This window comes from Penicillium oxalicum, chromosome I (genome assembly GCF_001723175.1).
Source record: "Penicillium oxalicum strain HP7-1 chromosome I, whole genome shotgun sequence".
NCBI lineage: Eukaryota > Fungi > Ascomycota > Eurotiomycetes > Eurotiales > Aspergillaceae > Penicillium > Penicillium oxalicum.
In genome coordinates, this window is record NC_064650.1 from 187,241 (window position 1) to 213,160 (window position 25,920).

The following is a 25,920-nucleotide window of genomic DNA, read 5'->3' on the forward strand; positions in this document are numbered from 1 at the left end:
ACTCGCGTAATCATGTATAGGATGTGGATCGGAGAGAGAGAAAGAGACTAAGAGACTCCATGTCAAGAGATATGATTGGCACCACAAATTAATTGCTCGCATTTGCATCAGGATCGCAGTCAGGATGGAGCTTGTTTCCATTTCGAACATTTGTCCCCGTCAAGATCTTTTTTTTTTGTTCAACACCACCGCATTCCCTCTCCCGTCTCCCGCCAGCAATACAAAAGCCGGGAATAGTATGAAAGTCATCTCAGCGGGATAAGAGTGAAACGATATTTCATATTGTAACGTGCATGAGAAATATAACCCCTCTTCCCCTCTCCCCCTCAAGATTGAGCGAGCCTCCTTGTTCAACTCGAATTTGCACATGCGAGATTTTTGATGGATATAATTATATACTTTTTTGTTCTTGATACGCATACTGCCATCAATCTGGAGCACGAGGGCAGGGCCGGTTTCCGTCCGAGGGTAGTCGGCAGTCGCCCAGAGTATACCCTCTTCCACTCGTCCAGAACAGACTTCATATTGATGTTGATCTACCCTTTTTGCTCGTGGCATTCCCCTGGGTCCATATTGATGTGGCCATCCATCCGGCAACTTCAGTCCCCGCCACACCCACTGCTTGCGCAAGTCGTCATCCGTCATGTTGCAGTATCCGTAGGTTCGACAATAACACTGTCGCGCATCTGGGCAATATTGCGCAGGTTTTCCAAACATGACTATTGAAGCGAGAAGGGTCAGTGAATGTTTACTCGGTGGTTATGTTTTTTTTTCCTCCTTTCTCTCAAAAAGGGACGTGCATCAAATGCAGCTTAGGCCCATCAATGGAATGATATGAAAGGAACCATCTTACTATGCCACACATATTCCATAATCCGCCCACTCGTCTGAGAATCCAAACTCGTCTCGATCAAAAATCGTCTCGCCCTTAAATAATGCTCTCTGTCTCGAGCTCGAATGCGATCCCGCGACACGGCGAATTGACTACAACATGCGGCGCCCACGATCTCGGGCACTTGTTCCCCCGGGAACAGGGCCATGAAGTGATCGGGAAATTCCATCGCCGTGGGGTGATCGGGGTCGTGCGGTCTGTCGCGGAGATAGCGAGCGGGCTCGAGTTCGGCGGGACAGCCGACGATCCAGGTGCACCGGAGGTTGACGTAGCCTGCTTCTTGAACATAATCGAGTTGAAGGTCTTTGATGGAGATAACGGAGTCTGGAGGGGAGGAATAGGTGAAGTAAGTGTGTCTGTTTACTTCTCTTTTATTTTATTTGTAACGAGAGAGAAAGGAGGGGGGGGGGAGAGAGAAGAGGAGAGATGCATGTCTGGAGGTGTATAGATCGGGTTGGGGAACATCTGATTTGATGGTGCTGTCTTTTATTCTTCTTCTTTCTTTTGCTCATTCCGGTGTGGATGGCTGGTACTCACCATAGAGTGGGTTGTCATTATGCCACTGATATCGATCTCCATGCAGGAATAGAGATACATCCGGGAGATGATCATATCGATCAATGATATAGCTGTTACTCGATGATCAAGACAGGACCCCTTCAGTTAGTCGACCGAATCACCAATGCAATTCTCAAATGACAGACAACTAGAGCTCCGGGGGTTCAAGAGGAATAGTAGAAAAGGTGATCTTACGTCAGAAATACCATGGCCTCGTTGCCCTTATTCACAGGGACCGTGAGCTCGGCCTCACCAAGAGCCAGATCTGCCCGGTAGATGTTCGCATACCAATCATCAGGCACATGATCCTCCACCCACGACATGTTGCTGCTGCTCATGGCCGCGATCACCAGTTCTTTTTCTCGGGGCTTGACTGAATGATGAGGATCGTCCCAGTGTGAAGACGAGACATCGGCAGATTTGAGAGCGCCAGCACCTTCCTGTTGTGGTGGTGGTGATTCTATCGTTGTGAAAGAGTGGGAATCGTTCGTGTCATCCACGTTGATATCCGAATGACTTGGTCGGTGTGATGGGCCAAGCTTCCACTTGGATACCGACTGTAAGGCATCTCGACCGAGAACCAACTGATAAGTCAATAGTAACACAAAGACCACCAAGGACATGCACAACGCCGCCCGCCTGCGACCCGGCGAAGAGCCTGCTTCGCGGCCGACAATCCGGCCGGGGAAGATGTGAGTAAAGCGACCCATTATGAGAGGATCATGGCGATCACCGACACGGAGAGGGGATTGAGGGAGAAAGACTAGAAAGTAGAAGAAAAACAGACTGAAGAAGTGCGACGAAAAGGCTCATATCATAAAAAGGCTGCTCGGGCCTCCTTTTTTTCCTGAACAAGCCCAGACGAGCTGGAAGAGGCGATTCGGTGCACGATTTCAGTGTCGATAACGCCGAGGCCTAGCCCTTGACGTAACCGACTCTCCACCACGACTGTAGCGGGTGGCACTTGTATCTACCTAGCTACTAATCCGTGGAACCAACGACTGAGAAGAGAGATTGATTGGAAGGAATGAAGAGTTGAGGAAGGTCCAGATTCTACCCGCAAACAGCAAGACGGACCTTGTATGGAGATCCCCCAAAGGTCCGACGAGATATTCAGCGGCAAAATTAGGCGATTCCATTCCCCCCCCAAATAAGGATCCACCATAGAAATTCAATTCACCGGAGAATTAACAATATAAAGCTTGGACTGGTGAGATCGCATCGAAATTAGGTTGTTGCTCCAGGCCTTCCATTGTCCGGCGGTGCATACCTCATTCCTGATCTGAGTGGTGGCTGACTCCGTTTGCAGAGACTGCTTGGGACATCAACTGGCCCGCTTTGGCTTTAGTGCAAACTCGCAAAGGCGGGAGATATGTTCAAGGATAGAATTTGAGGAAGACGCGTCACAGGAGAATCTCAATGCACTGATGGTCCTCTTGGTCAATTCCGAGAGGCCAATGAGAACCGTGTGGGTGAACATGTGGGAACGTGCTGGAGGACGGGTCGAGATCGATCGAACACGCCCCCCATCCCATGGATAAAACGATAGACTTGAAACTACAGTGTAGAAAAATGTCGATGATCGACGAATCACGATAAGACAGGATGAACTGGAACTGCGCGTTTCCCAGAACAATGCTTCACCGGTTCAAGTCGACAGTCGAGAGAAAAAGAGTTTTCCCTATTTCTTCATTTCTCATTTCTCAATCCGACAATTGCAAACTGAATGTGGAGTTCTCAGCAAGGAAAAGAAAGTAAGAAAAAGAAGTGGAATATGGAGGGAAAAGAGAATGCAACTAGCTAAGCTTTGCGCGATTTACGCATTCGAGGGGGACATCTTCAAATGAAAAGACGAAACGAGGATTGCGCGGCCTCGGATGCGGCGTGCAGCCGAGACGCTAAAATGCGGCTCATCGACGCCAAGCCTTGGACTGGGTGAGCTTGACTCGTGGAACTGGTGGATTTAAACGAGAATTCCAGTGTATGATGACGGGGACGGTTGCAGTACTTTTCTCCTCTATACATGAACAAAAAAGAGGAAAAGGCAAAGAGAGACAGAAACTCGTCGCGTGGGATTATCCGTTCGGTCGGATATCAAGCTCTCCAGAAGATCCGAGACTCGGCTCGTGGGGTCGATTCCCCATCGCTTGACGTATCTGGGGATCCAGCTACGGCGGTTTGCTCCACAGCTGAGAGAGTTTATTTGCATAAGAACTGCCGTAGTCTCCGTGACGACAGCACTTTCTAGGCGGAGGCGTTATATTGGTGCTTGCTCATAATTTTTTATTTTTTGAATTTACTAAAGATTCTGCTCCGACGTCTCCTCTAAGCTTGACTGAACAAAAGAGTTGTTCCCCCCCCCCCCCCCCCCCCCCCGAGGATGGATGACATCGGCACATGACCTCTTCATTGGAACATGTGCCCGTTTCTTCAATCATCGTACTCTTCAAATCTCTCTCCTCCTCCTCCTCCTCCTCCTCCTCCTCCTCATGCCCCAAACATCCTCATCGCCATCAAAGTACCCAAATCTAGCTACAGATTGAGCTCTCGCTGACTTTGATCACAGTCGGGGGGTTCTCCTCCCCTGGCATGAATTATAAGCAACGTCGGTAATTCCGTGATGATCGGAGAGTCATCATAGGTCTTGGTCGGAGCGCCGGTGGTCATTGTCAAAGGGGCTGTGCGAACAAGGAAGACTCGGACTCACTGGACTATTTCTCACCAGGCATTGGCGAAGAGGAGGACGAGGCTATGCAGATTGTAGGCCTTTGTGGAGCGCCAATTGTGCGACATGCGACCTTTGGATCGGTTCTCGGAATGCATCTCTATACAAGTGTATGCACACGGGACTCCCGTCATGGATATTGTTGATTATTTGGCTGGACCTTTGCACAGCCAGCGTTATCGTAGACTTTGGCCTCTACAGTCGCTGAAGCGTCTGCTCCCCATTGCCTCAGCTCGTATCTTTGACGCATTCTCGTGCTCCCAAAGCCAAGACCGAGTCCCTGATAAGCTGATAACCCCAAGAGATGCTTTCCGCGTGGACTTGCCCCAACGGGTCGGGGGTCCACTCTGCAACTCCGCCGAGCACGCCTGTAATGGAAATCGCCCTGCGCGGAGACGGCTTGCGATAGATATGCCGAATTGAGACCCCTCGATGGAAATGCGGGGGTTGTCGATGAATCGTGCGCTTATCATGTTCATGAGATGGTTTTGTCGAGTGCGAGATGGGTCGGAGGGGTACACTGGAAAAAGGATAAATATCGAGAGAGTGCCCTCGCACTATCTCTATCTCTCTCTGGAGGGTTGAAGTGAGCTCACCGATCTCTTTCCCATTCTTTTTTTTCCCTTTGAATTGACCATTGACTCTTTGCTATCTCCTGGAAACAATGGACACTGACCGTCAACGCAGACCGGTTCACGAGCAGATCGTCTCATTGATCAGCCAGGATCCCGGACTCCCTCGCAAGGGGCCCTCTGTCGCATTCTGGCAAGAGCCTACACACCCCATCGCTAATGTCCAATCCCCCCAACTGCCCCGTCAAGTGGACATTGTCATTGTTGGCTCGGGCATCACGGGGTGCAGTGTGGCCCGAACACTGTTGGAGAACCCCCGGCTGCACAACAAGCGTATCGCCCTCTTCGAGGCTCGCGCCCTGACGAGTGGTGCGACTGGCCGCAATGGAGGCCACCTCGTCTCGCCCTCGGCCGTGGATTTTGCCGCCGTCGCAAGCCTCTTTGGGGCCGAAAAGGCGGCCGAGGTGACTCGGTTCTCCTTTCGTAACCTGGAGCGATTCCACGCGTATGTGTCCTCGTTGGACGCGGATCTGCAAGACGCAGCGGAGGCGCGCAAGACCCAGAAAGTGATGAACTTCCTCGAACCAACCACATTCGATCATTTTCAAGATTCCCTGCGTCAATTTTCGGCTGCCTGTCCAGAACTGGCGGATCAATTCAAGATCCTTTCGGCCGAGGAAGCCAAAGTGGTAGGTGGCGATTCCATCATCCCCAGACGGTTGGGCCAAAGAGATTGGCAAAGTGCAAAATGCCAAGAGCAGAATGAGGCTAATTGTGTCTTCCAGAAATATCGATTCAAAGAGTCCGCCGGGGCATGCGAGCAATTCGCCGGTGCAGTGTGGCCTTATCGAACCATCACGGGCGTCTTTGCCAAGCTCCTGAATGAACATGCCTCACGATTCTCCATTGAGACCAACACTCCCGTCACGGCGGTCACATATGACGCTGAGAGAGCGACCCATCGCCGCAAGATACATACGCCACGGGGAGTAGTCTATGCCGATCAGGTGGTCTACTGCACAAACGCATATACGTCACATCTTCTGCCACAGCTTCGCGGCAAGGTCTTTCCCTTCCGGGGCACCATGTCAACCCAATCGCTGGCGCCGTCTCCCCAACCACGGGGCTCGTCACTCGTGGAGTATCTACCACGAGCCTACATATGACCCGGCCACGGGCGTCTTCACGTTTGGTCTATACTACATGACGCAGAACGCCAAGACGGGCGACTTCTTTTTCGGCGGTGAGCAACAACGGCTGGAAGAGATTCTCGTCAGCGACGATACCGTCGTGCCCACGTTGCCTGCGCAGAACTTGGTCTCCATCATGGAGAACACATTCACATCGCCGACGGGGCAGGCTTTGAAGAGCACACCCCGTCGGATCTGGTCTGGAATCATGGGCTTCACGCCCGATGGGATGCCCTTGGTTGGCCGGTTGGGACGGCGATTGACCGGGAGACCTGACGATGGAGAATGGGCGGCGGTGGGGTTTAATGGCTACGGAATGGACAAGTGCTGGCTGGTGGGCGAGCTGCTCGGTGCCATGGTGGCCGGGGAGGATGTGACGGGACAACTGCCATCTCTGTATCAGATTACAGATGAGAGAATCGACCAGCTCCTGGCGCCGAGAGATGTTCCTGCGCGGTTGTTTCGACTGTAAATCGATCGATCAGGTGGAAAGATTCGATGGGGGGGAGTGGCTAGAGAGAGAGAGAGAGAGAGAGCGACCTTGAGCCGAATGTTCGGTAATATTTTATTTTGTGGTCTTGATATTAGACTGAATGGGACTCCACAATTATGTATCGTAGCAGATTAAACTGTGCAATGTAATGAAAAACAGGCTGCACTGCTCTCATCCGTGGTCGCGCGAGAGCTTCTTGTGCGGCTCAAGTATGACTTTTGTACACAAAACCGGGAGAAGCTCTATTCCTCGACCCTCACCCGTCCTCAGTCTTACCCTCGTGTGGTACTGCAAGGGCTATTGAATGAATTCATCTGCAATCTGAAAGCTTTCATGTTTTCTTTTTTTTTTTTTTTCTCTTTTTCCCTCGCTTGAAGCAGTCTAGACCCAAGTGATGCGTTGGCGCTGCACGGTCCATAGCCAGTTTCCACGACGAATCGCGAGTCAGAACCGTTCTCGCGGCCAAAGCTACTTGCCCCATCTTTTGCTTCTCGTGCGACTCGATGAATCTGGACTCACGGATTTCACCGGACAAGTAGGCACTTCTCCCAATTCAAGGATGGAGACTCAACATCATACCCACCCAGACAGATCGAAGAGACATCATCTAATTCTCCAATCTGGAAAAGGAAAAAGAGTTGACCTTGCAGCAAAAAAAAAAAAACCTACCAATGTCTATGTACAGAGCTCCAAGCTCCAACCCACGATTGCATACAACACTCGCACAAGAGATTGTCCAGCCATGCATCTCTTTGCTCTGGACTCCCCACCGTTCAACCACTCACTGACTCATTACATCCCCCCCCAACCATCGTGCAGTGCCGCTAACGCTGCAGATCAACAAGTGAGTCAGATGATCCTGGCTGGGATTTGCGGTCGCTGTTTGGTTTGCCTGCCGCAGTCTCTTCCTCGCTTGGATCTCTCGTCGGGGATCACTCATCGGGCCGGCCTGATTCGTCCACGTCACTGGAGGACTGGCATGATCGAGCAATCATGGTCCATCTTGTCTGGTCTCGATCGGGGAGGATAGAGATAGCTCTAGGCAGAATCTCCATCAATGGGTGGACATGGATGAGGCTGAGTAGATGCATGTGCGCGAGGAGGCTCTTGTGAATTAGTCTGGGCAGAGATGGACTTGGTTCCCTTTTTTCCCTTTTTTCTTTTGCTTTTACTTTTGTCTTTGCAAGCTTGATATTTGAAGTGGAGTTTTTCCTTGCGGAAGAGTCACCTGGACACCTGTTGTGCTGGTTTTCTCTGCAACCTCCTCGGTGATTGATTTGTGAGTGTGCATCTTAATTATTCATCGAGCGACTGGATGATGGAGTCAGTGAGAGGATCGGATCGGTTTAAAGTGTCCAACATGCACCAACATACGCGCAAAGTCAGGAACGATCTCCTTGGATCAAAGAAGGTTTCAAGGTATGTTTTTTTTCGCATAAGAGATGACAAGAGCCCACCGGGCATCGCTAACTTGACTTGGCAGCGACGAGGCGAGGCGAAAGGGCCCATCCCCGTGCCTATGGAGTAGCAATTCGCAGGAAGGATTGACGTGGAGGAGCCAATCCAGAGAGCCAGAAGGCGACAACAGCAACGCTTGGACAACACATAGGAAAGAAGCGACACCTGAAGAAGCTCATGATGCCGACGAAACCGACGACGATGATCGATGGAGCGTGGTAGCAACTGCTGGCACTTCTTCTCTCGTCACGTCGAAAGCTCAACAAAAGCGAGCAACTCGACCCGAAGATCGCTGGAGCACCAGAGCAACAACCGGCAGAGAAACGCGAGATGGCCCAGTCGAAGACCGCAAGATTCGAGCGACGCAACACCGTCACAAAGGATCTCATCAGATGTCAAGGACCAGATCCACCGAGCCGGAACGACCACAACCAGGGACACCCACGAAAAAACACGTCCGATTCAATGAATTCAAGACGTACCACGTTCCCAAAATACCCGGTGACTCGCATCCAGCGCCGAAGCCGAGGATGCACAGTTCCCCTGCACCTTCATATGAGACCTTCAACGAGATGCCTTTTATACCGAATGGCTCTGCAGTCGACTATCATCATCCAGATGGGCCAAGGCTGGGTATATTCTATACAGATTCGGCATATGGTCATCCGTATAGTAATCGGGTGAATTTGAATCCCACGGAACACCATCAATTGCATCACGACTACATGCACTACAATCCGATTTGGTACCATCATACCCACCAAAGTCATGCTCATTACGATCCGATCCCTTGCGGTCATATGTTTTACGGTTACTCGAATCACTATCATATTTATGGACAACAACCCCACATATGACAGCCCTACAGTCAATGATGAGGTCCATATACCCTGCACTTGTTCACCTCTGGAAGATGTGTAGCGATTCAATACGAATAGGCCTGTCAGACTACCTCCGCCATGTACTCTTCATGGACAAAGGCATCAAGAATGATGAACTCGTACGAGAATGCGCTTCACCGGAGAAGTCACGCTTGTACCAAAATCTGTCTAGATATTTGCACATTGATAATTGGACTTGACATTTATTTTTCAGTCGCGAGTTGGATCGGATCGTCCCTGGAATCTTCATTTTCCTCTTCCTCTTCCTCTTCCTCTTCCTCTTCCTCTTCCTCTCCCTCTCTCGTTTTCTCTTCTATTTTTCTCCTTGATGGGCCTTCAAATCAAAAGTACAGCGGTTACCTTCCAATACCTCGGATCGTCATCACCATCCTCCAAATCTTAGAATACCCGAAGAAGAATCCTCCCTCCCGGAACCCCCCATCTTGAATATAGAAAAGATTCATTTCACCATATCTTCCACCCAGCAAGCTTGTGAGAAACTACGCAAACATGCCGACCAAATCCACATATCTGGTGCTCCATGGCTCCCTACCCAGGCACTCAAGAGCTAAAAATGGAGCATGTTGATGAACTGGAGGGTGCCTAGGTTGACAGAGTCCATAAATGGGTGGAAGCTCATCGTCAGCGGAGCTTTGGAATTTGGAGGAATTGTCATGTTTCATTCTATGTAGTAGCCGGATCACGGGTATATATGACGAGTTCTCCGAATCAAGTGCTACTTAGGTAAATATGAGCCTGTTTATTTCACTCACTCTCTACCTATGTCTACAAGTGATTCTCGACATCGGTAGGTCAGGTTAGAGTTGGAACCCATAACCAGGTTCAGTTCTAGAGATTCGTTTAATGGCGGACTAGGAGCGTGGGCCGGTGGCTGTGAGTTTATGTAAATCCCAGCCGTCAATGCCTATCTAATGACAGGACGACGAATTTAGTTGCAACACATGGAGACTTTACTTGACATTTACGCAGACAAAAAAACAAATAACGAAATTATTATGGTTTGAGCCAATGAAAGAGATGATACAGCCGCCATCGCACATATGATGGCGCATCAGTCACATCTTCTTCATGAGACATCTCTATCGTGGAATTCGTAAATCGTACAATGCACGGAATGCAGAGAGCACAGGCAGAAGGGCGAAAAAGAAGAAGATTTTCACGCTACTGCAATGCATGTGGCAAGTCTCGCTCGAGAATGCAAAGAAGAGTCCGGCGTCAAATAGAGAAAAGAGAAGAGCCCCCTCTCTCTCCCCCCCCCCCCCCCCTCAAAATTGAAATTCTGGTGGGAATTTCAGCTGGATTTTTTGCCGAGAATCAAGCTGCGTGCCTGACGGGGCTCAGTGCCGAGGACGGTAATGAGGTATTCAATGCTATATAAAGAGAGAGTGAGAAAAAAGAACAATGGGTGAGCTTTGGCACGTAGGTATCAGATGTATCCGATGTGGAGTTCCAACTTACCTGGCCTCAGAAGCCAACCGACGCTTCTCATTCTGAAAGTCCTGCTGGCACGCTTCCCATGCCACCGTACGCTGCTGCGGTAAGACCGTCTTGACGCGAATTTTAAACGTAGCGCTGACCGGACGATGGTCAGAGGCGCGAACCTCATGCCGACGGTACTCAAGTTGCTTGACTCGACCCAGTCCACGATAGAGCACACGGTCACACCAAGCAGGAGAGCGCTTCTTCTCGCTGGTGTCGTACTGATCGGAGCCCACGTCGTATTTATAAGTTGGCGCAAAGGTAATGGGTGCTTCAACGAAGCTGCGGAGACGGAAGCCCGGATTCTTGCGTCTGGATGCCAAAAGTTGGTCACGTTCAAGGAGCTTGGTGAGATTATTTTGGCGCACAGCCTCAATAATGACATTGCGCGGAATAGCATCAATGCGGTAGTTGAAGTCTCCGTTGAGTATACAGATCTCGTGATCCATGATCATGGACCCATCTCCACCACTGGAAAAATGATCGGTGCGTGTGGCAAGACTACTCTCCGGGGGCAGTGTCTCGGCTTCGAGAATTGCAGCAATGTCATTGTTACGATGAGCAGTCTGGGTTTGGCCAGCTGCAAGATGACAATTGACAAAACACAATGAACTATCGTCGAGGACGAACCGCAATATCAGAGCACCCTAATACTTGTCAGAGGAAATGAGCACGAATGGTGACTTTGGCCGAATTGTGGTTCACAAACCTTGTTGCCGTGCAATCCACCCATACCACGCTTCACTTCCGAAGCGCTGACGTTGCGAATATTGTGGCGTTCCTTGTGCTTTACAAAGACGCATGTGAATAGACCGACCATATGGGAGGTGTGAAGAAGAACATATGACTCTTCGAGCGGCATACACTCGTGGAGCGATCGAGTAAGATGGTCAATCCAGACGCGATACTGTCGACTCATGTGTTCCTTCTCGCCATGATCCTTCTTCTTGCTCCCAAGCAACAGACTCTCTATAGACCGAATGAGCAAGAATACAATCGACGCTGTGCTCTGGGCGAAACTTACTAGCTGTGATTTTTTTGTTTTCCAAATCGACCAGCTCTTGGAATCCAAACACAATGATATCAGGGGGGTCCTCCGGATGAACCGCATCTCGAATGAAGTCCGATGTGCGAACACTGCCCGGGGTTGAGGCACCTGCGTTCCAGGTCACGATGACAGCTCGAATTTCACGGAAGTTACAAAATTCGACATCCCGCTTTTGCATGCGGTTTTCTGTCACTTGTTAATAAAAGAGCTCCATAATGAAAAGAATGCCCAACAGGAACTCACCTAGCCAGTCGTCCTCCAACATTCCATCCCACAAGCGAATGCAATTATCAGTTCCGAGAGATGTAACTTGAAGCCGATTCATCGTCCACACGCTGCTCGTGTCCAGTACAAACCCGCAAACAGGACTGTCATGGGCTCGCCAATCCTTCTTCACTGTCCACGGGTTGGTCTTCACGTCGTACACGTAAATCATACCCGTTTTGTAGGCAGCCCAAAGGTAATCTCCCACAATTCCGAGGCAATTGATCTTGTAGACGCTGACGTTGACGACCGCCAAACACGAGTAATCAGTGGAAGAATATATAGTGACCTTGCCATCTGCGTGGCCCAGGTACACCCGTCCTCCCTCCTGCGTGGTATACGTCCCGGACGTTACCTCTCCGGAGTGTTGCTGGCCGAGTGGCTTCTTCAAGACCTTGAAAGCGGAGTCCTCACGCGCGCTAGGGCGGTAGATATAGACGTCTTTCCCAGACGCCAGCCACAGCGTATCGTCAACAACCATCGAGAAAGTGTGGCCGCGAGCAACCCGCTCCGGGGGACTGTGATAGCTATATTGCAAATTAGGCGATCCGGTTTCATCCGGAGGCCACACAAGCAATCGTCCCTCATCGTCCAGCGTCCACATCTCCTTTTTGTGGCGGAGGATCTGAATCACTTCACGGCGAGAGGGATATGAGCGAGAAGCTACAACACCACCGGATGAAATATCAACCTCGAGAAGCTCTCCTGCGCTAGTGCCGAGCCAGAGTTTTTGTCCTTCGTCATCAAGACCCGTACCGGGCTTGAAGGCGAGGGACAAACTCTTCACTGTCTCGCCATGGCTAAGACTCATGACTTGTTCGCCAGTGGTAAGATCCCATACTCGAGTTAGATAGCCAGCTGTACAGACGTATTTTCCACAAACAGCAAAGAGACGAGTATCATATCTCGTGGATATCTCTCTCGGTCCCGTCTTGAAGAGTGGAGGTCGTCTATTTGCCTGTGAGGCATCTGGGTAATCCGTGCGAGATACTGGTCCTTCCTCGGCTACAAGCTCCTCTTCCTCTGTGTCTGTTCGAACTATCCGTCTTTCTGGCTGAGGAGGTAAGCATGAATCTCGCGATAATGATTGCTGACGAGCGGGCGGACGAGGAGGCTTAGTTTCTTTATTGATCGGTGGTGCGGGAGGCTCCTGTCTAGCAACAGGCGTCATTTGACCTTGAGTATTCATCGGCTGTGAAGAATCCCTGCCAGGAGAGGGCCATCTATGCCGTTTGATCATGGACGCCGATCGGGGTGGGAGACCCGGTCGAGCTAGTGGAATATCAACCGGGCGGCTTTGATGCGCCGAGTGCGGAATTGAAGAATCATAAGGCACGCCAGAAAAAGTCGGAATTTGCACGTGAAGGGGTCTCGTCGGTCTGGGTGGCTCAACCACTGGTCGAGGCCACGCATAACCAAAATCTCTAGCATTGGTCTTTGATGTAGGAACTGCTGGCGCCGGTGGCCGCTCATCGAAGGAACGCCGGATTGGAGGGTCTATGATGGGGCGTCCGGGTGGTCTAGGAGGTGGCTTTCCTGCAGATACCGGCTTGGCAGGGGGCTTCTCAGGACTGCTGGGAGGCGTGCTGAAGGGCGATATGTGACTGTTGGAGTCATTGTCTTGTTTAGGGGCGAGACTGGCATGATCCGGGTGTGAAAGCACCGCTGGCTTGGCGGGGATCTTCGGCTTCTCGGCTCGATTTGCAGGCGGAGGTAACGATGTACTTTTTGACTTTCGATGCTCAGTCGGACTATTGCGGCCGTTCGCTGTAGGTATACCCGGTGACAACCGACCCAGCCCCAAGGCTTCGCCGGATGAGCCGCGCTGCGGCGTCACAGGACGGGCCCTCGGTGTGGGTGAAACGCCCGCGGACACCGACTCTCGTGGGACAAAGATCGAGCTTCGAGATAGGCGATGATCTTCCTGCGGTGGAGAGCGTCGCACTGGTTCGATCTTTCGCGGCGGAGACTTGGGAGATTGGACGGTCAAGGTCGGCGGAAGCTGCGGCGACGAGTGATGGATACTCATCGAGATGGGCCGGCCATATCGACTCCGAGGTGAGCCACGCGCCCGCTGCTGATCGCCATTGGTTCGCTCATATTCAAGTCGGTGAGAATCTTCATCCACTGTATTCCAAGGGGAGATTGGGCGCGGCAGATCCAAGGAGGCGCGGCTAGACCGGGGCTCGTCGCCAGGTTCGGGGGTTCGTAGAAAACGGCTGGATGAGTCTCGTGGACTTGTACCGAAGGCATTGGAGGGTTTAGGCTGGTTACTAGATAGCTTTTCAAAGTGGGAGAGTAAAGAAGAAACGGGTCTCTGTGAATTTGGTGTTAGCGCATCAATCTGCCATATCTAGATCGGCCGCGCAAGCATACAATGCGGGCTTCGTCCGTGTTCTCCTGTTCCCGGCCTTTTCCCTCCATGGCCATAACCGCGAATCCGTCGCCAGGGCCAGCCGACGTTTTCAATCATAAGCTCAGGTCTTCAATCCCTGGAAGTAAGGCGAAGCTTTGCGACAGCGGCCGTAAGAGTACTGAAGAGCTTAGGTGGGGTTGTATGAGCCAAGGCAGCAGGGATGCCGACAGAAAGCAGTACCAGTACTGTGGATTGCTGAACAATGACGCCGGTCGTGTGAGTTGAAAAGATTATTGTATTGACCGTCTCAAGCAAAGATTTATAGAAGGGAAAACAGAATCGACTGGCAAGAAAAAGGGGAAAAGGGTTGGTAAGTTTGAAGGAATGGTGAAATGGAGTGGCGGGGAGGAAAGTGGAGGAACGATCACGGGAGTGGCAGATCAGACTGAACTTGGCCTCGTAAACCTTTTCTAATTTTTTGATTTTCTCTGGCGCCAAAGCGGCTATAGTCCGACTGTCTGCCAACAGTGAATACCGTCCACCTCCAGGCTCCTCAATTTCCAGAATGTGGTGAGTCTTTCGCCGTGCACTTCCTGCCTGCGGGGCCTGAAATATGAGCCTGCCCCCCCCCCCCCAGATGGCCGATGATCACCGCGGACTAACGGCATTGCTATACAGTAAACATATCCTCAACGCACAAGTCTCCATTCGGTCACCTTGCTGTACGCCTCATTCCAGAACACTCCCAGCTTCCACAATCCAGGGGGATTGAAGAATGATTCTGACTCTGACACGACCAAAGGCCGAAAATGGTTTGACTGCGCCGAATGCCACCAGGAGCAGGAGTCGCATATGCTGCAGAAGTCACAGGAGATGGTATGAGAATGAAATTACTTTCTGACCCTCGGGTGCTCCGATTGAGACCAATGCCATTGACGCGGCTTTTGTCCCTCCTATTAGGTCTTTGCGTGCAAGAAGTGCAAAAAGTGTTTCCGGAAAGATGCGTCCGAGTTTGAAGAGAGGTGCGAGGGCTTCTTCTATCCCAAAGATAATTCTTGAAGTTCTCCAAAACTCACAGATGCATTGCCTCTTCTAGCGACGAGTACTGCCCGCACTGCGACAATCACTTCGTGCTCGAGGCTGTGACTCCCAAGGCGACACTACAGGTGGAAGGTGATGATGCACGAATGGACAGCCGGTATGCAAAGGGCCGCCAACACCGCAAGATTGTCGTGACAGGCACTGACTCGGAAATAGAATGCTTAAGGATGATCGAGTACGAGGGGATCAGGAGCGATCTTTATTCAACATCCGAGACGCCGCTGATCGGTTGGGCTGATAAGCGTTTATGGCAATATGCGCTGCTTATGAAGTTTACGACTCTCTCACATCTTCCCGCGCTCGTAAAGCACCCTGTTTTTTTATCATAATGGCTTCGAATGGACTGCCAATAGATCAGTCGGCTTCTGCAATGCAACAATGGCCCTGGGCTATCTATGTCAAGAGTCAATGCGACTCGAACCAATGTCGTTGTAATCCATGCAGTGAACGGAGAGTGTTCCCAAAAATAAAAAGAAAACAATCGTGATCGGTGCTACTGAAAATGGAAATGAGGTTCAGAGAGCTGACCGTGCCACATGTTATTTGTCTACTACCACTTCTCAATCATCTTATTCCGCTGTCTCACCACCGCCGGGCCGAGTCAAAATCGCAGCCGTGGCAGCGCCAGTCCGGCTGGTCTTCTTCTTGGCCGCTTCCTCCTGCTTCTCGGTCTCGATGCTCTTCACGTAAGCTTCAATCTGGTCATCGGGCAGCATCTCCACGCGGTTGCCGGGAGCCATGATCGCGACTTCGATGTTCTTGGCGCCGGTCTGGACGACCTCCAACAACGACTTGATTGTCAGCTGGATTGTCTGCTCGCGGTCCATGTCGTCTTGGTGGTTGCGCTCGAGGAATTCGCGGACCGTCTTACTGGATCGGCCAATGGCGTTGGCTTTCCTACACGTAGCAAATTGATCTGTGAGCAAATTTCCATTGACGATACACCGTACTTTCAACGAGCGACTGATGAACGGTGCACTTACCAAGCAGAGTAGATACCCGAGGGCTCGGTCTGGTAGAGGCGTGGTGTAGAATCGTTCTTGTCAAAGCCAACAACGAGCGTACTAATACCGAATGGACGGACACCACCACTTTGTGTATAACGCTGCTGAACACCGGCAATGTACTTGGTGATATATTCGATGGTGACGGGGTCCTCCACCGTCAAACGGTGTGACTGCGCCTCTAACCGAGCCTTATCAATCAAGATACGGGCATCAGCGTTCAGACCGGCAAAGGCCAAACAGACGTGTTCGTCAACATTCGCGATCTTGGAGGGCGTAATCCGGGTATCTTGAAGCTTGAGGGCGGAGCGCTTCTCGCATCCGAGCACCACGATATCCTTGCCTTTCACACCGACGGCGCAGGTTCCTAACGGCCAAGACACAGTCAGTCATGCACGCACCTTCATATCATGGAATATTTTCGCCCGAGAGATGCAAAGAGAGAGCCTATTCATGAGGTTGGGACTCATGAGGTTGGAAAGTGATCTCACCTCGCTTTACAGCCTCCATGGCATATTCAACCTGGAAAACGTGCCCATCGGGACTAGAGACAGACAATTAGGATGGGACTCGAGCCGTAACTTCAAGACAGAAAGTCGTACCTGAATACTAGGATAGGTCAGTACGCTTGATTTGTAGATCCAAACAGATAGCGCCCAGGGAGCTACTCAATTGGAGAGCTCGGTCTGCTTGCTTACCTGAGAGAGCTCGGTCGTAGCCGGACATGGTGAAGAGACTGTGGAGAAGGGGGCTTGGCTGAAATGAATGGGAGAAAAAAGAAAGTAGCAGCGAGATGTTGTGGAGGTCAATGAGAAGGGGATTGAAGCTGGGGACGCAGGACTCTGCAAAGGATGGTGATGGAGGGCTCGGTAGCAGCAATGACGGGGTTCCGGCGGGCGGTGGACGCGACAGCATATGGTTGCCTTGGCGCTGCCGCGCAGCAAAGGTCGAAGCTGTGGAGCTGCGGGAGCACATCTTTGAATGTGCAGGGCTGGAGCATACCTGGACTGAAATCACCAGCATGATAGCGGACAATATGATTGCAGAGGTTCTCGATGAGATATTTGAATAGAGTCCCAAACATTGTGACTAGCATGATCTGCGGTCTAGGTACTGGGAAAAGACAACAAAAGCAAAATGACGTTCAGCTTTCGGTAGCTGGCTGCGAGGTCTATGTATCAGGTAGCTTGTGAGACAATCGTCGCAGTGATAAACACAGCCAACTCGGCAATAGAAGGCGTGACCCCGGTCGATGAAAACCATCTCAATCTAGAGACGAAAGTCTCTGCGAGGGCTCGCTTGAAACGCCGGCGCCTAGTAAGCTCCCCGGATCATGCCCAGAAAAATGGCTATTACTACTACTACTACTACTACTACTACTACAGCACAGTGGTAAGATCACGCAGAAGCCGATGAAAAGATCGAAAGATGAGATCATATTCACAGAAACAATCTTTTTGGGTTACATCCACCAAGCTCTCACGAGGGTCACAAGGGGAGAACATCTGCCTTCGTCGTCGCTGAGCACAAATCCGCAAAAGAGCAATCCCCAACACCTCCCACGAAGTTCCGAACCGTTGTGTATCCCACCCGTGAGATCAATACCATGAATTCTCCGACGCTTGCCATGATCCAACGCAGAAAAGAGGGATGACCAAAGATCTAAGATGCAAAGCTGGTCGAGTATGCAATCCAGGCTCAACGGTCTGTTCGCGTCGAGAAGACGGCTCGCTTCAACGCGTCCGTTCCAAAATCACACCGCACGCCCCCCGGCCATATATTCAGGTTGCCACCATTCCTTGAAAATGCAAAGACGAGAGAAGCAGCCCCTAAAGAAGACATGGACTCGAGGCGACGGAAGCGGAGCCGCTGAAATGACAACAGAGATCCAAGAGACAGGAGAGTGAGAGCAAAAAAAAGTCAAAGAAAAACACAGATCACAGAAACAGTGCAGGAAGAGAATCAGAAAAGAAACGGAGAAGAAGAGAAATGGAGAAATGGGCGAATGGGCGACAGGTGGCGCACTCCAAAACGCACACAGTGTCGTAGGAAGATCGCAGGACAGAAATTGGAAATCATCAACACGCTACCCACCTGCTCCTTCCAAGCCGATGCACCGGAACCGCAAAAAATCCCTTATACAAATGCGTATCAACGAGTATCAACCAGCGCATATACCTGCCAGAGCGCAGAGCTGCAATATGGACAATTTATATGAGACAGCCCCGTCGAGGCAGACCGTCCGGAAACAAATAAATACAGCCACCCAAGTTTCTTAAGCGGGAGACTTGTTAGCACCACTACCGTTGCGACGCGAGTGTGCGTCGTCCGAGACGGTCAACCCGCCCAGTCCCGAGGACAAAAAGGCAAATGGGTCGCTGGACCCGTCGGAGCCACCATAGAAGGCACCGTTGGAGGCGCTCGTAGACGGCACACCGTGGTCAGCCCCGCTGAATGCAGCCTGGGTGGCTGGGTTGGCAAAGGAAGCAGCGGAGTGGGAGCCCGAGGTGCCGTACCCCGAGTTGACCTGAGGCATAGGAGGATAGGCTCCAGGGGTGTTGCTGAGGCCGCCGGAGGGCATGTAGTTGTTGTGGGGGCCACCGAACTGCTGGCCAAAGCCAGGGAATCCGCCAGCGGTCGAGGCGAACGGACCAGGGGCCGGGGTGCTTGCCATCGAGTTGGGGCCCATGCCGAATTGCGACGGGGGATCCATGGGCGAAGGGAAGGCCGAATCAGCCACAACGGCCGCGCCCGATCGTGGAGCACCGCAGCGAAGACAATTGATGTTCTTCGCGAAATTGTGGTAGCCGCAGCCCTCGGAGCCACACTTCCAATCTCCGGCGCGGAAGGGAACCACGCCCCCGTTTCCGCCCATACCGCGTCCGTGGCCGCCCATGCCATGACCGTGGCCCATGTGAGGAGGCATCATGTTTGGGGGTCCGTAGCCATAGCCGTAGCCCATCGGGTCGGGTGCAGCCGCCATGGCGGGGAAGGAGCAACGGAAGCAGGCGGTGCGGCGCTGGAAGTTGGAGAAGCCGCACGAGGGGCAGGTCCAATCGCCGGGGCGAGGGCGGTTCTTGGAAGGAGGGAAAGGAGTGAGAATCTCCGCCGCGCGATCGAGCACTCGGCTCGAAGAGGGAGAAACCTCAATGGCTTTCTCGTTAAGAGCACGGCCGTTCATGCACAGGCTCTCGGCCGCCTATCAAATCAGGTCAGTTCCACTGGTGGGATTTGGATCATTCATCCAAAGGGGGAGAGTATGAGGTCCATGGCGCATGCCAACGGCACTGCAACGCAGGGTGTCTTACCTCCTCGTGGGACGAGAAGACGGCAAAGCCAGTGCCCGTGGGCTTGTGTTGATCAGGCGTGCGCAGGGTCCAGAAGGCAATCGGGCGACCTCCAAATTGGGTGAACCAGCTCTCCAACTCCGACTGTGTGGTGTCGTGAGGCAAGCCGCTCAGGTGCAGGACCTTGCTGCGCTCAGCCAGGAAAGCGCGCACATCAGCGTGCGCATCCATCGGGCGGGTCAAGATCTCGGGGTGCTCGTGGGGAGGCTGCGACTTGCGGATCAGGCCGCGGAGCACGCGAGCGAGCGTGATGGACTCCTCCATGGCACGGCGCGGGGAGGCAGGGGCCAATGCTTGCAGGTGGAAGGGCAGGTTGTGCTTGATGGGGGCGGAGGATTGCACGGGCTCCACTTCGAGGGCGGCGCAGATGTTGGAGAGGGAGCTGGGACCGAAAGGCAGCGACTCCGGGTGATGAGTTTGCCAGCGCTGATACTCGGTGCGCAAGTCAAAGGTGCGAGAGTGCTGCAGGTAGGCAGGCAGGACGACAGCCTTGTCGCGGGCCTCGCGGGGCAATTGCACCCGAAGATCCCAGGAGTCCAAGGTCACAAAGGCAAACTCGAGCTGTTTGCTGGTGAGGTGCTCCTGAGCAAACGCATCAAACCGGGAGACGGCATCCCTGAAAGTGCCCGCCGAGCGGACATGCTCCCAGGTGAGAGTTGTCAAGCTTGCTGTGAGGATCAAATGGAATCAGCTTTTGATGACATCCCACGCCAATTGGGGGGGAGTGTTGCTGTTGGTCGGAGATCGAATCGAATGGGGGACCGGGAAGGGCTTGCTTACTGCACAGCGGGGTGATCGGAGTGTTGACAGGCTTGACGAGCACACTTTCACGATGAAGCTGAACGTAAAGAAATCAATTAGCTCATTCATTCCGATTGCACGAGAGCAGGAATCGGAGGTCGGCATAGCGAGGTTGTTTATTTTTTTTTTCTTCTCCTCTCCTCTTCTCCCGCGGCCCTCACAAGAACACGGCTTTGAGACGAGGGCCACCCGGTGAGAGACGAGGCCGTGTCACTGGCTGGGAGGAGTAGGGGAGAGAGGGGAAAAGCATACTTCCTCACAAGTCTTGGAATCCAGCAGGATCCAGCCCAACTCAATGACCTCGGCGGAATCCTTGGTGACATAAACGCCGTGCTCATCACATGTGGTCGCAACGTGAATCACGACGTAGCGATCCAGCTTGGGTGTGGGTGCTGATACGGCGGCCATCGCTCCCTTTGTCGCTGCCAATGGTGTGGCTGAGCAAGGCCGAGAGAAGGACGTGAGGAGGGGGGGGAGACAAAAGGGGGGAGGTTGGGAGGGGAGGAGAATGTCTCTGCCGGAAAATGCAGGAGACAATTTCAACACGACCGGTCCGAGGAGAAAAATTCCGTGAGGGTCGTGAAGAAGCGGAGGAAAGGAGCCGAGAGGAGGAGAAAAAGAGTGAGAGGGGAGGAGAAGAAAGAGGAGAACGAAAAGAAGCCCAACTGGCGCCGAAGGATGTGGAGTTCAGTTGCGAGAAAAGAAAAGTCTCGGGCTTGCGGGAAGTACTGGAGGAACAGTATGACTGACAACCTTAACCTTCCACTGGTCGACGGTTTGCAACAGTGCCAACTGTCAAATGTACAAGAGAGAGCCACTTTGCAAATCATGAATTTCATAAGTTTACAGGAGGTTAATTGCTATCCATAGCAATGAGTGTATAAATCAAGGTCACATCGCCATTGAGGCTGGTAGAAGATGAAGTTTCTGTGCAATAGCGCCTGACTATAGGTGGACTTGTTCCTCCTCCCAGGTTTTCTTCTTCTCCTCACTCTGCCGCCGTCAAATCTCGTCAATGAGCACTGGGAGCTTACAATAAGAAGAGGAAGAGCACAAATTGCCAAAGACTCCTAATCAGTTCCAGCTCTGAAAATCAAAAGGTGAGAGAATTGAAATGAAAGGGGGAAAAAAGGTGACTATCAATACGAAGCTACAGAGAGTAAGTTCTCCTGCGGTAAACGTAAACTGCCAGTGAAACCGGTTGTCTACCGGACAAGCAATCACATGGGTGGAGCCCTGTCAGAATTCACACTGCCGGGGGGAAGGGGCCATAACGGTGCAAAAACATGCACCCACCTCCAACTTGTTGCTTGTTGCCATAGAAGTTGAGGTGTTCATTGAGCCAATTTGGAAACCTTGAATGAAGCCTCAGGCTGTAGACATGTCCGCACAGTGTCCGGGTCACTTCCAACCGTCCGGCAGTTTGATTCGATGGAGGAAAGGAGGTACTGTCAACATGAACTCAATGGCCAACCACTCGATGACATCTGGCAACCAGTTGGTCATCACATGACCTTGTACAGGTTTCAGCAACGGTCCGGAGGTTCTTCAGGCAGTTTACAAGTTAAGGTGAGATCAAGTACCTACAGCTGAGTATGGTAGGTGACTTGGGGCTATCGCAAGTACAGGACCCTCAAGGCACGAGGTTATAGGGTCTGTCAATTGGAAGGACATCATCAATGACCGGGTCGATTGCCGATCAACGGCTCAAAATGATGACCAGACTTGCCCTCTCGAAGATTAAGCACATTCAGTTGAAAAAAAGAAGAAATATGTTCAAATATAGAAGCAAGCAGAACCGAGCCTGCATCAATCCAGCCGCGAAAGACCATGGCCAATTCCTGTACACGCGCCAGAAAAGAGTTCCCCTCTCCCACGGATTCCCAAAAAGGTGGAATAGACCGTCAAGTAAAAACCTTGCCACCACCACAAACGCCAATGAGTTATCCAGGCCCAAGACCAAAAGGAACACAGTCAAAACAACAAAAAAAAGCACAAAGGCATATCATCAACATGGTCAATCATCGGTAGCTTCCTCCTTAATGATGGTGTTTCGGCTGGTGTCATTATCATCGGGCTCATCCTCCTCCATGATGCTGGGCTCAATGGAGACGAGGTGACGGCTAGGGAAACCGCCCTCAACAGACGGTCGCACACGGCCGGACAAGAGACCGCTATCACCCTCATCTTCCTCCATGATACTGGGCTCGACAGAGAAATGACGACGGCTGCTAGGCTCTACGGAGCGCCGTACACTGTAGGAACGAACGCTCCCTGCATCACTTTCCAAATCTTCCGTGCCGGCTCGGGGACGAACACTGGCCGCGCGGGAATCTTGGGCGACGGCCAAGATCTTGAGAGTGGAATTCTTGGTCTTCACCAAGGCGTTACGACTCGATGCTTCGCCAGCCAGTCCCTCGTCAATGACTTGATCCAGGAGTTCCTTGACCTCTTGAGCGAGTTGGACATTGTCCGGGGCAATCTCGAGGCTGGTGGCACTGCGGACGCTGGCGCGGAACGGATCCTCACCCTCGGGGGCACGAGAACTCGCCCGCCCTGGTAAGGTCGGGGCGGAAACATAGAGCTTGCTGAGCAGGGAGAAGAGAAGCTTACGCTCTTCCCGTGAACAGCGATTCGGCCCAGGAGTAAGGCCCAAGACACGGTCCATGATATCCCGGACCAGCGCAAGATGAACCCATCCACAGGCGCTGGAACTAGCGGCGCCTCCTGCCAGAACCCGCTCGCCTCCCAAGCCGACAACGCGGCGTTCATCGGTCCACTCCGCAAGCATACCAACGACGCCAGCCATCAGAGCCTTCACTTCACGTTCACCAACGCTCTCATCAATCTCTCCGTCACTATCTTCTTCGGCTTCGAGCGAGTAGTACTCTTCGGCAGCGTTCAGCACCGCTCGGACCACCGGCACTGCGACCCGTCGCATATGCTGAGTGTTCTCCAGTCGCGAATGACAATACACTGGGAAGAAATACGCCAATGACTGACGGAGGGCGGGGTTGTCACGGGTACGAGGATGGAAGAAGGCAACCACGAGGCTCTGTAAGAGAGTCTCAACCGCATTCTGATTGAAGTCTTGGATCGCAGGAGGCACGTTGGGACCCGACGGGGTAAAGGTGTTGGTCAACAACAACTTTGAAAGAGCAGTTGCCGCGGCAGACTGAACTCCCGCGGGCGAGTTTGCTTTGAGTGCACGTGAAAAGACCTTGAGGATGGGTTTTTGAATCGGGGGCGTTGTGACCGTTTCTCCGTCAGAGTCGGTGATTGGAGCCAAAAGCGAGGGATGCGTCGTGATCATGTCACAGATCGTCTGAATTGCCGTCACTTGAAGACCTTCATGTCCCTTGCTGTAGCAGTGAATGAACAGTGTCATGTTGTCCTCGGCGACATTCTGGATTAAGAAGAAAGAAAGGGTCAATATATTAAGGCCGAAAATCACGAGGGAAGTATAGATTGGACTTACCTTGTCAAGGAGACAGCAGAGACCCAAGCACAAAAGGCCTCGCTCACGGATAGGAGCTTCGTGGCTGCGCACGGCGGGGACCACGAGGCTGTTCAGCATAGTCCGCAGGTTCATGTTTTGTTGCAGATTGCCCTCCACGTTCTGCAGCATGCACTGGGCAATGTGCAAACACTTCATATTCACAACAATTTCCCGAAGAATCTTTGCTTTCGCCTCCTCCTTGTTGAATGGTCTCTCATCCTCGGTGGCGGGGGTCTCTGAGCGAGCACGGCTGCTGGCATCGTCACTGATCTCAGACTTTGCAGAAACAAAGCTATCCTCGGTGGCGATGGTGTCGTGGACTTCAGCGATAGCTTCCAGAACAACACTGCAAAACTCGCTTTCGCCAGCAACATCTGGACCGCAGACACATCGAAGAGCCTCAATCGCGAGCTTGGTGCATTCTTCGGGGAGTTCAGGGACAGCCAGCGATTCTCTCAAAAGGGAGAACATCTTTCGCCGACCCACTTCGTCACTGTAATCTAGAGTAATGGCGATGTATAACAATTGCTCGACAATGAACTCGTTCTCGGTGGCGTCTTCGTCATTAGCGTCTCCGGTACCCTTGCCAAGCTTCTTGCGTTCCAGCAGACTCGTCATATATTTAGAGAGATAGTATGCCAACGCGGTCACGGTAGGCATTTTCTCATCTGCGAGGTCGTCAAATTTCCCATCGTTCGCCACACGGCAAAACTCGTTAAATGTGCGAAGCATGAAAGCCGATTCTCCCGTCAGGGACTCCCAGAAGGGCTCATCGAAGACCACCGCATCCCGGTAGTCGGGACGTCCTTCCCAGAAACTGCGCATCGCTTCATGAGCAATGCCGCTTTCGACACCGGAACTCACAACATCGATTCTTTCCAGCAGTTCAAGAAGAGCACTCTGGTTGGGTGGTGATCGTTGGCCGGCATTCTCGCCTTGGTTGGTGCCCGCACAGTCCTCAATCCATCGATCGAAGAACAACTTGCCTGTTGCTCTGCGCACACTCTCATCACGGTCACGCAAACCCCATCGGAGCAACTTCTCCCTCATTCCAAGGGAAAGATGGCGGAAATCGCCGAGGGTGGGCAACAGGCGTGCATACAGTGTTCGCCTCGTCGCCGCGTCAAGATCACGAGCTCGCTCCAGGAGGTAAGGCAGAGTCACTTGCGAAAGTGGCAAGTTTGATAAAAGACTCTTGCGGACGTCTGCACTTGTATCATTTTGCATGATTTCAATCAACTTCTCGAGCAGCGCCGTGGAGTTGTCGTCCGGCCCGTCCTCCTCGTCGTCATTGCCAGTGAGACGTGCCAAGCCAATCACGGCTTGAACCCGTACCGACGACTCCTTGTCGCGAATCCGCTTCAGCAGACCCTGTCTAATAGTATGGTACAATTCGTCATCGATTGAGTCAAGCGTATTGACGATGTGAGCGATTATTTGCGTCGCGCGAAATCGGACGACCTTATCCTTGGATGCGAGGATTGGGATCATCAGATCCACGAGATAGGAGGTGAGACGGGAAGTCGGGGTCTCAATTGCAGACTGCATTCCATCGTCGTCATCCGCATCTTTTGATGCGAAGAGTTCATTATCTTTCTCGCAGGCGTGAGCCAAAAATGTGTCGAGGAAGCGAAGCACACGATCACCGACAGGCTCGGACTTCTTGATTGGAAGTATCCGCAGCACGCAGCGACCGACTTCGACGTTGAATTCCTTTTCAGCGACAGTCGCCTCCTCAGGAAGGACGATATCGACTGCCTCCTGGTCCGTGTCCTTCTTTTTCTGATAGATACCACAGCATATCTCCTGCAGCTTGCGTATGCGCACCACTAGCTTACGGTGCCCGGTTGTTGATCGCTGGGCATCTGCAAAGATTGCACATAAGTCCCTGCGAAGATTGGCTGATGAGGAGGGGAGAGCGGGCTCTTCGGGGATCGTGAATGCGGGCGTCACTGAGCCTGCACGGCCGGTCGATGGTTGCGCGGAAGACCGACGGGTCGCTGATGATGTCGAACGGGCGGCGACTCGGCCAGGCATGGTGGGCGTGGTTTTGTCGGAGTCTCAATTAGCGAAAAGCAAGAGCGCATCGGCGGGCACGCATCCACACTTGAAAGAGAGGAGAGTGGCGGGCGGTAAACAAACAGCCCAAACGGGGAAACAATGATAAGGAATCACGTGGAGGACGGGTGGGATGATCAGGATATTCTGCCTAAGGCAAGCAGCGACCAGGT

The 25,920-nt window shown here is 52.3% G+C and overlaps 10 protein-coding genes across 10 annotated transcripts; 4 read left to right on the plus strand and 6 right to left on the minus strand.

Moving 5' to 3' along the window:
• Positions 1–641: 641 nt before the first annotated feature.
• On the minus strand, positions 642–2,160 carry POX_a00062 (uncharacterized protein; the record flags this gene model as incomplete). Its single annotated transcript, XM_050109011.1, has 4 exons — positions 642–719; positions 1,005–1,216; positions 1,430–1,521; positions 1,646–2,160. 4 exons carry the CDS (start codon positions 2,158–2,160, stop codon positions 642–644), a joined length of 897 nt encoding a protein of 298 aa, XP_049972779.1.
• A 614-nt stretch (positions 2,161–2,774) lies between these two features.
• POX_a00063 (uncharacterized protein) lies at positions 2,775–2,930 on the minus strand (the record flags this gene model as incomplete). Its single annotated transcript, XM_050109012.1, has 1 exon — positions 2,775–2,930. The coding sequence occupies one exon, from the start codon at positions 2,928–2,930 to the stop codon at positions 2,775–2,777; it is 156 nt and encodes a 51-aa protein (XP_049972780.1).
• A 1,909-nt stretch (positions 2,931–4,839) lies between these two features.
• POX_a00064 (uncharacterized protein) lies at positions 4,840–6,409 on the plus strand (the record flags this gene model as incomplete). Its single annotated transcript, XM_050109013.1, has 2 exons — positions 4,840–5,883; positions 5,960–6,409. 2 exons carry the CDS (start codon positions 4,840–4,842, stop codon positions 6,407–6,409), a joined length of 1,494 nt encoding a protein of 497 aa, XP_049972781.1.
• Positions 6,410–7,790: 1,381 nt separating this feature from the next.
• Positions 7,791–9,098, plus strand: POX_a00065 (uncharacterized protein; the record flags this gene model as incomplete). The annotated part of the gene is made up of 3 exons (XM_050109014.1): positions 7,791–7,849; positions 7,914–8,633; positions 8,984–9,098. The coding sequence occupies 3 exons, from the start codon at positions 7,791–7,793 to the stop codon at positions 9,096–9,098; spliced, it is 894 nt and encodes a 297-aa protein (XP_049972782.1).
• Positions 9,099–10,081: 983 nt separating this feature from the next.
• Positions 10,082–14,011, minus strand: POX_a00066 (uncharacterized protein; the record flags this gene model as incomplete). Its single annotated transcript, XM_050109015.1, has 6 exons — positions 10,082–10,160; positions 10,249–10,916; positions 10,979–11,238; positions 11,294–11,503; positions 11,561–13,898; positions 13,958–14,011. 6 exons carry the CDS (start codon positions 14,009–14,011, stop codon positions 10,082–10,084), a joined length of 3,609 nt encoding a protein of 1,202 aa, XP_049972783.1.
• A 563-nt stretch (positions 14,012–14,574) lies between these two features.
• POX_a00067 (uncharacterized protein) lies at positions 14,575–15,276 on the plus strand (the record flags this gene model as incomplete). The annotated part of the gene is made up of 5 exons (XM_050109016.1): positions 14,575–14,659; positions 14,740–14,813; positions 14,898–14,959; positions 15,034–15,135; positions 15,195–15,276. The coding sequence occupies 5 exons, from the start codon at positions 14,575–14,577 to the stop codon at positions 15,274–15,276; spliced, it is 405 nt and encodes a 134-aa protein (XP_049972784.1).
• A 331-nt stretch (positions 15,277–15,607) lies between these two features.
• On the minus strand, positions 15,608–17,126 carry POX_a00068 (Proteasome subunit alpha type-4; the record flags this gene model as incomplete). The annotated part of the gene is made up of 6 exons (XM_050109017.1): positions 15,608–15,935; positions 16,022–16,409; positions 16,534–16,586; positions 16,645–16,651; positions 16,741–16,995; positions 17,045–17,126. The coding sequence occupies 6 exons, from the start codon at positions 17,124–17,126 to the stop codon at positions 15,608–15,610; spliced, it is 1,113 nt and encodes a 370-aa protein (XP_049972785.1).
• A 1,191-nt stretch (positions 17,127–18,317) lies between these two features.
• On the minus strand, positions 18,318–20,598 carry POX_a00069 (putative RNA-binding protein; the record flags this gene model as incomplete). Its single annotated transcript, XM_050109018.1, has 4 exons — positions 18,318–19,241; positions 19,351–20,057; positions 20,170–20,227; positions 20,443–20,598. 4 exons carry the CDS (start codon positions 20,596–20,598, stop codon positions 18,318–18,320), a joined length of 1,845 nt encoding a protein of 614 aa, XP_049972786.1.
• A 116-nt stretch (positions 20,599–20,714) lies between these two features.
• POX_a00070 (uncharacterized protein) lies at positions 20,715–20,939 on the plus strand (the record flags this gene model as incomplete). The annotated part of the gene is made up of 1 exon (XM_050109019.1): positions 20,715–20,939. The coding sequence occupies one exon, from the start codon at positions 20,715–20,717 to the stop codon at positions 20,937–20,939; it is 225 nt and encodes a 74-aa protein (XP_049972787.1).
• Positions 20,940–22,207: 1,268 nt separating this feature from the next.
• POX_a00071 (uncharacterized protein) lies at positions 22,208–25,726 on the minus strand (the record flags this gene model as incomplete). The annotated part of the gene is made up of 2 exons (XM_050109020.1): positions 22,208–23,596; positions 23,669–25,726. The coding sequence occupies 2 exons, from the start codon at positions 25,724–25,726 to the stop codon at positions 22,208–22,210; spliced, it is 3,447 nt and encodes a 1,148-aa protein (XP_049972788.1).
• Positions 25,727–25,920: the final 194 nt, after the last annotated feature.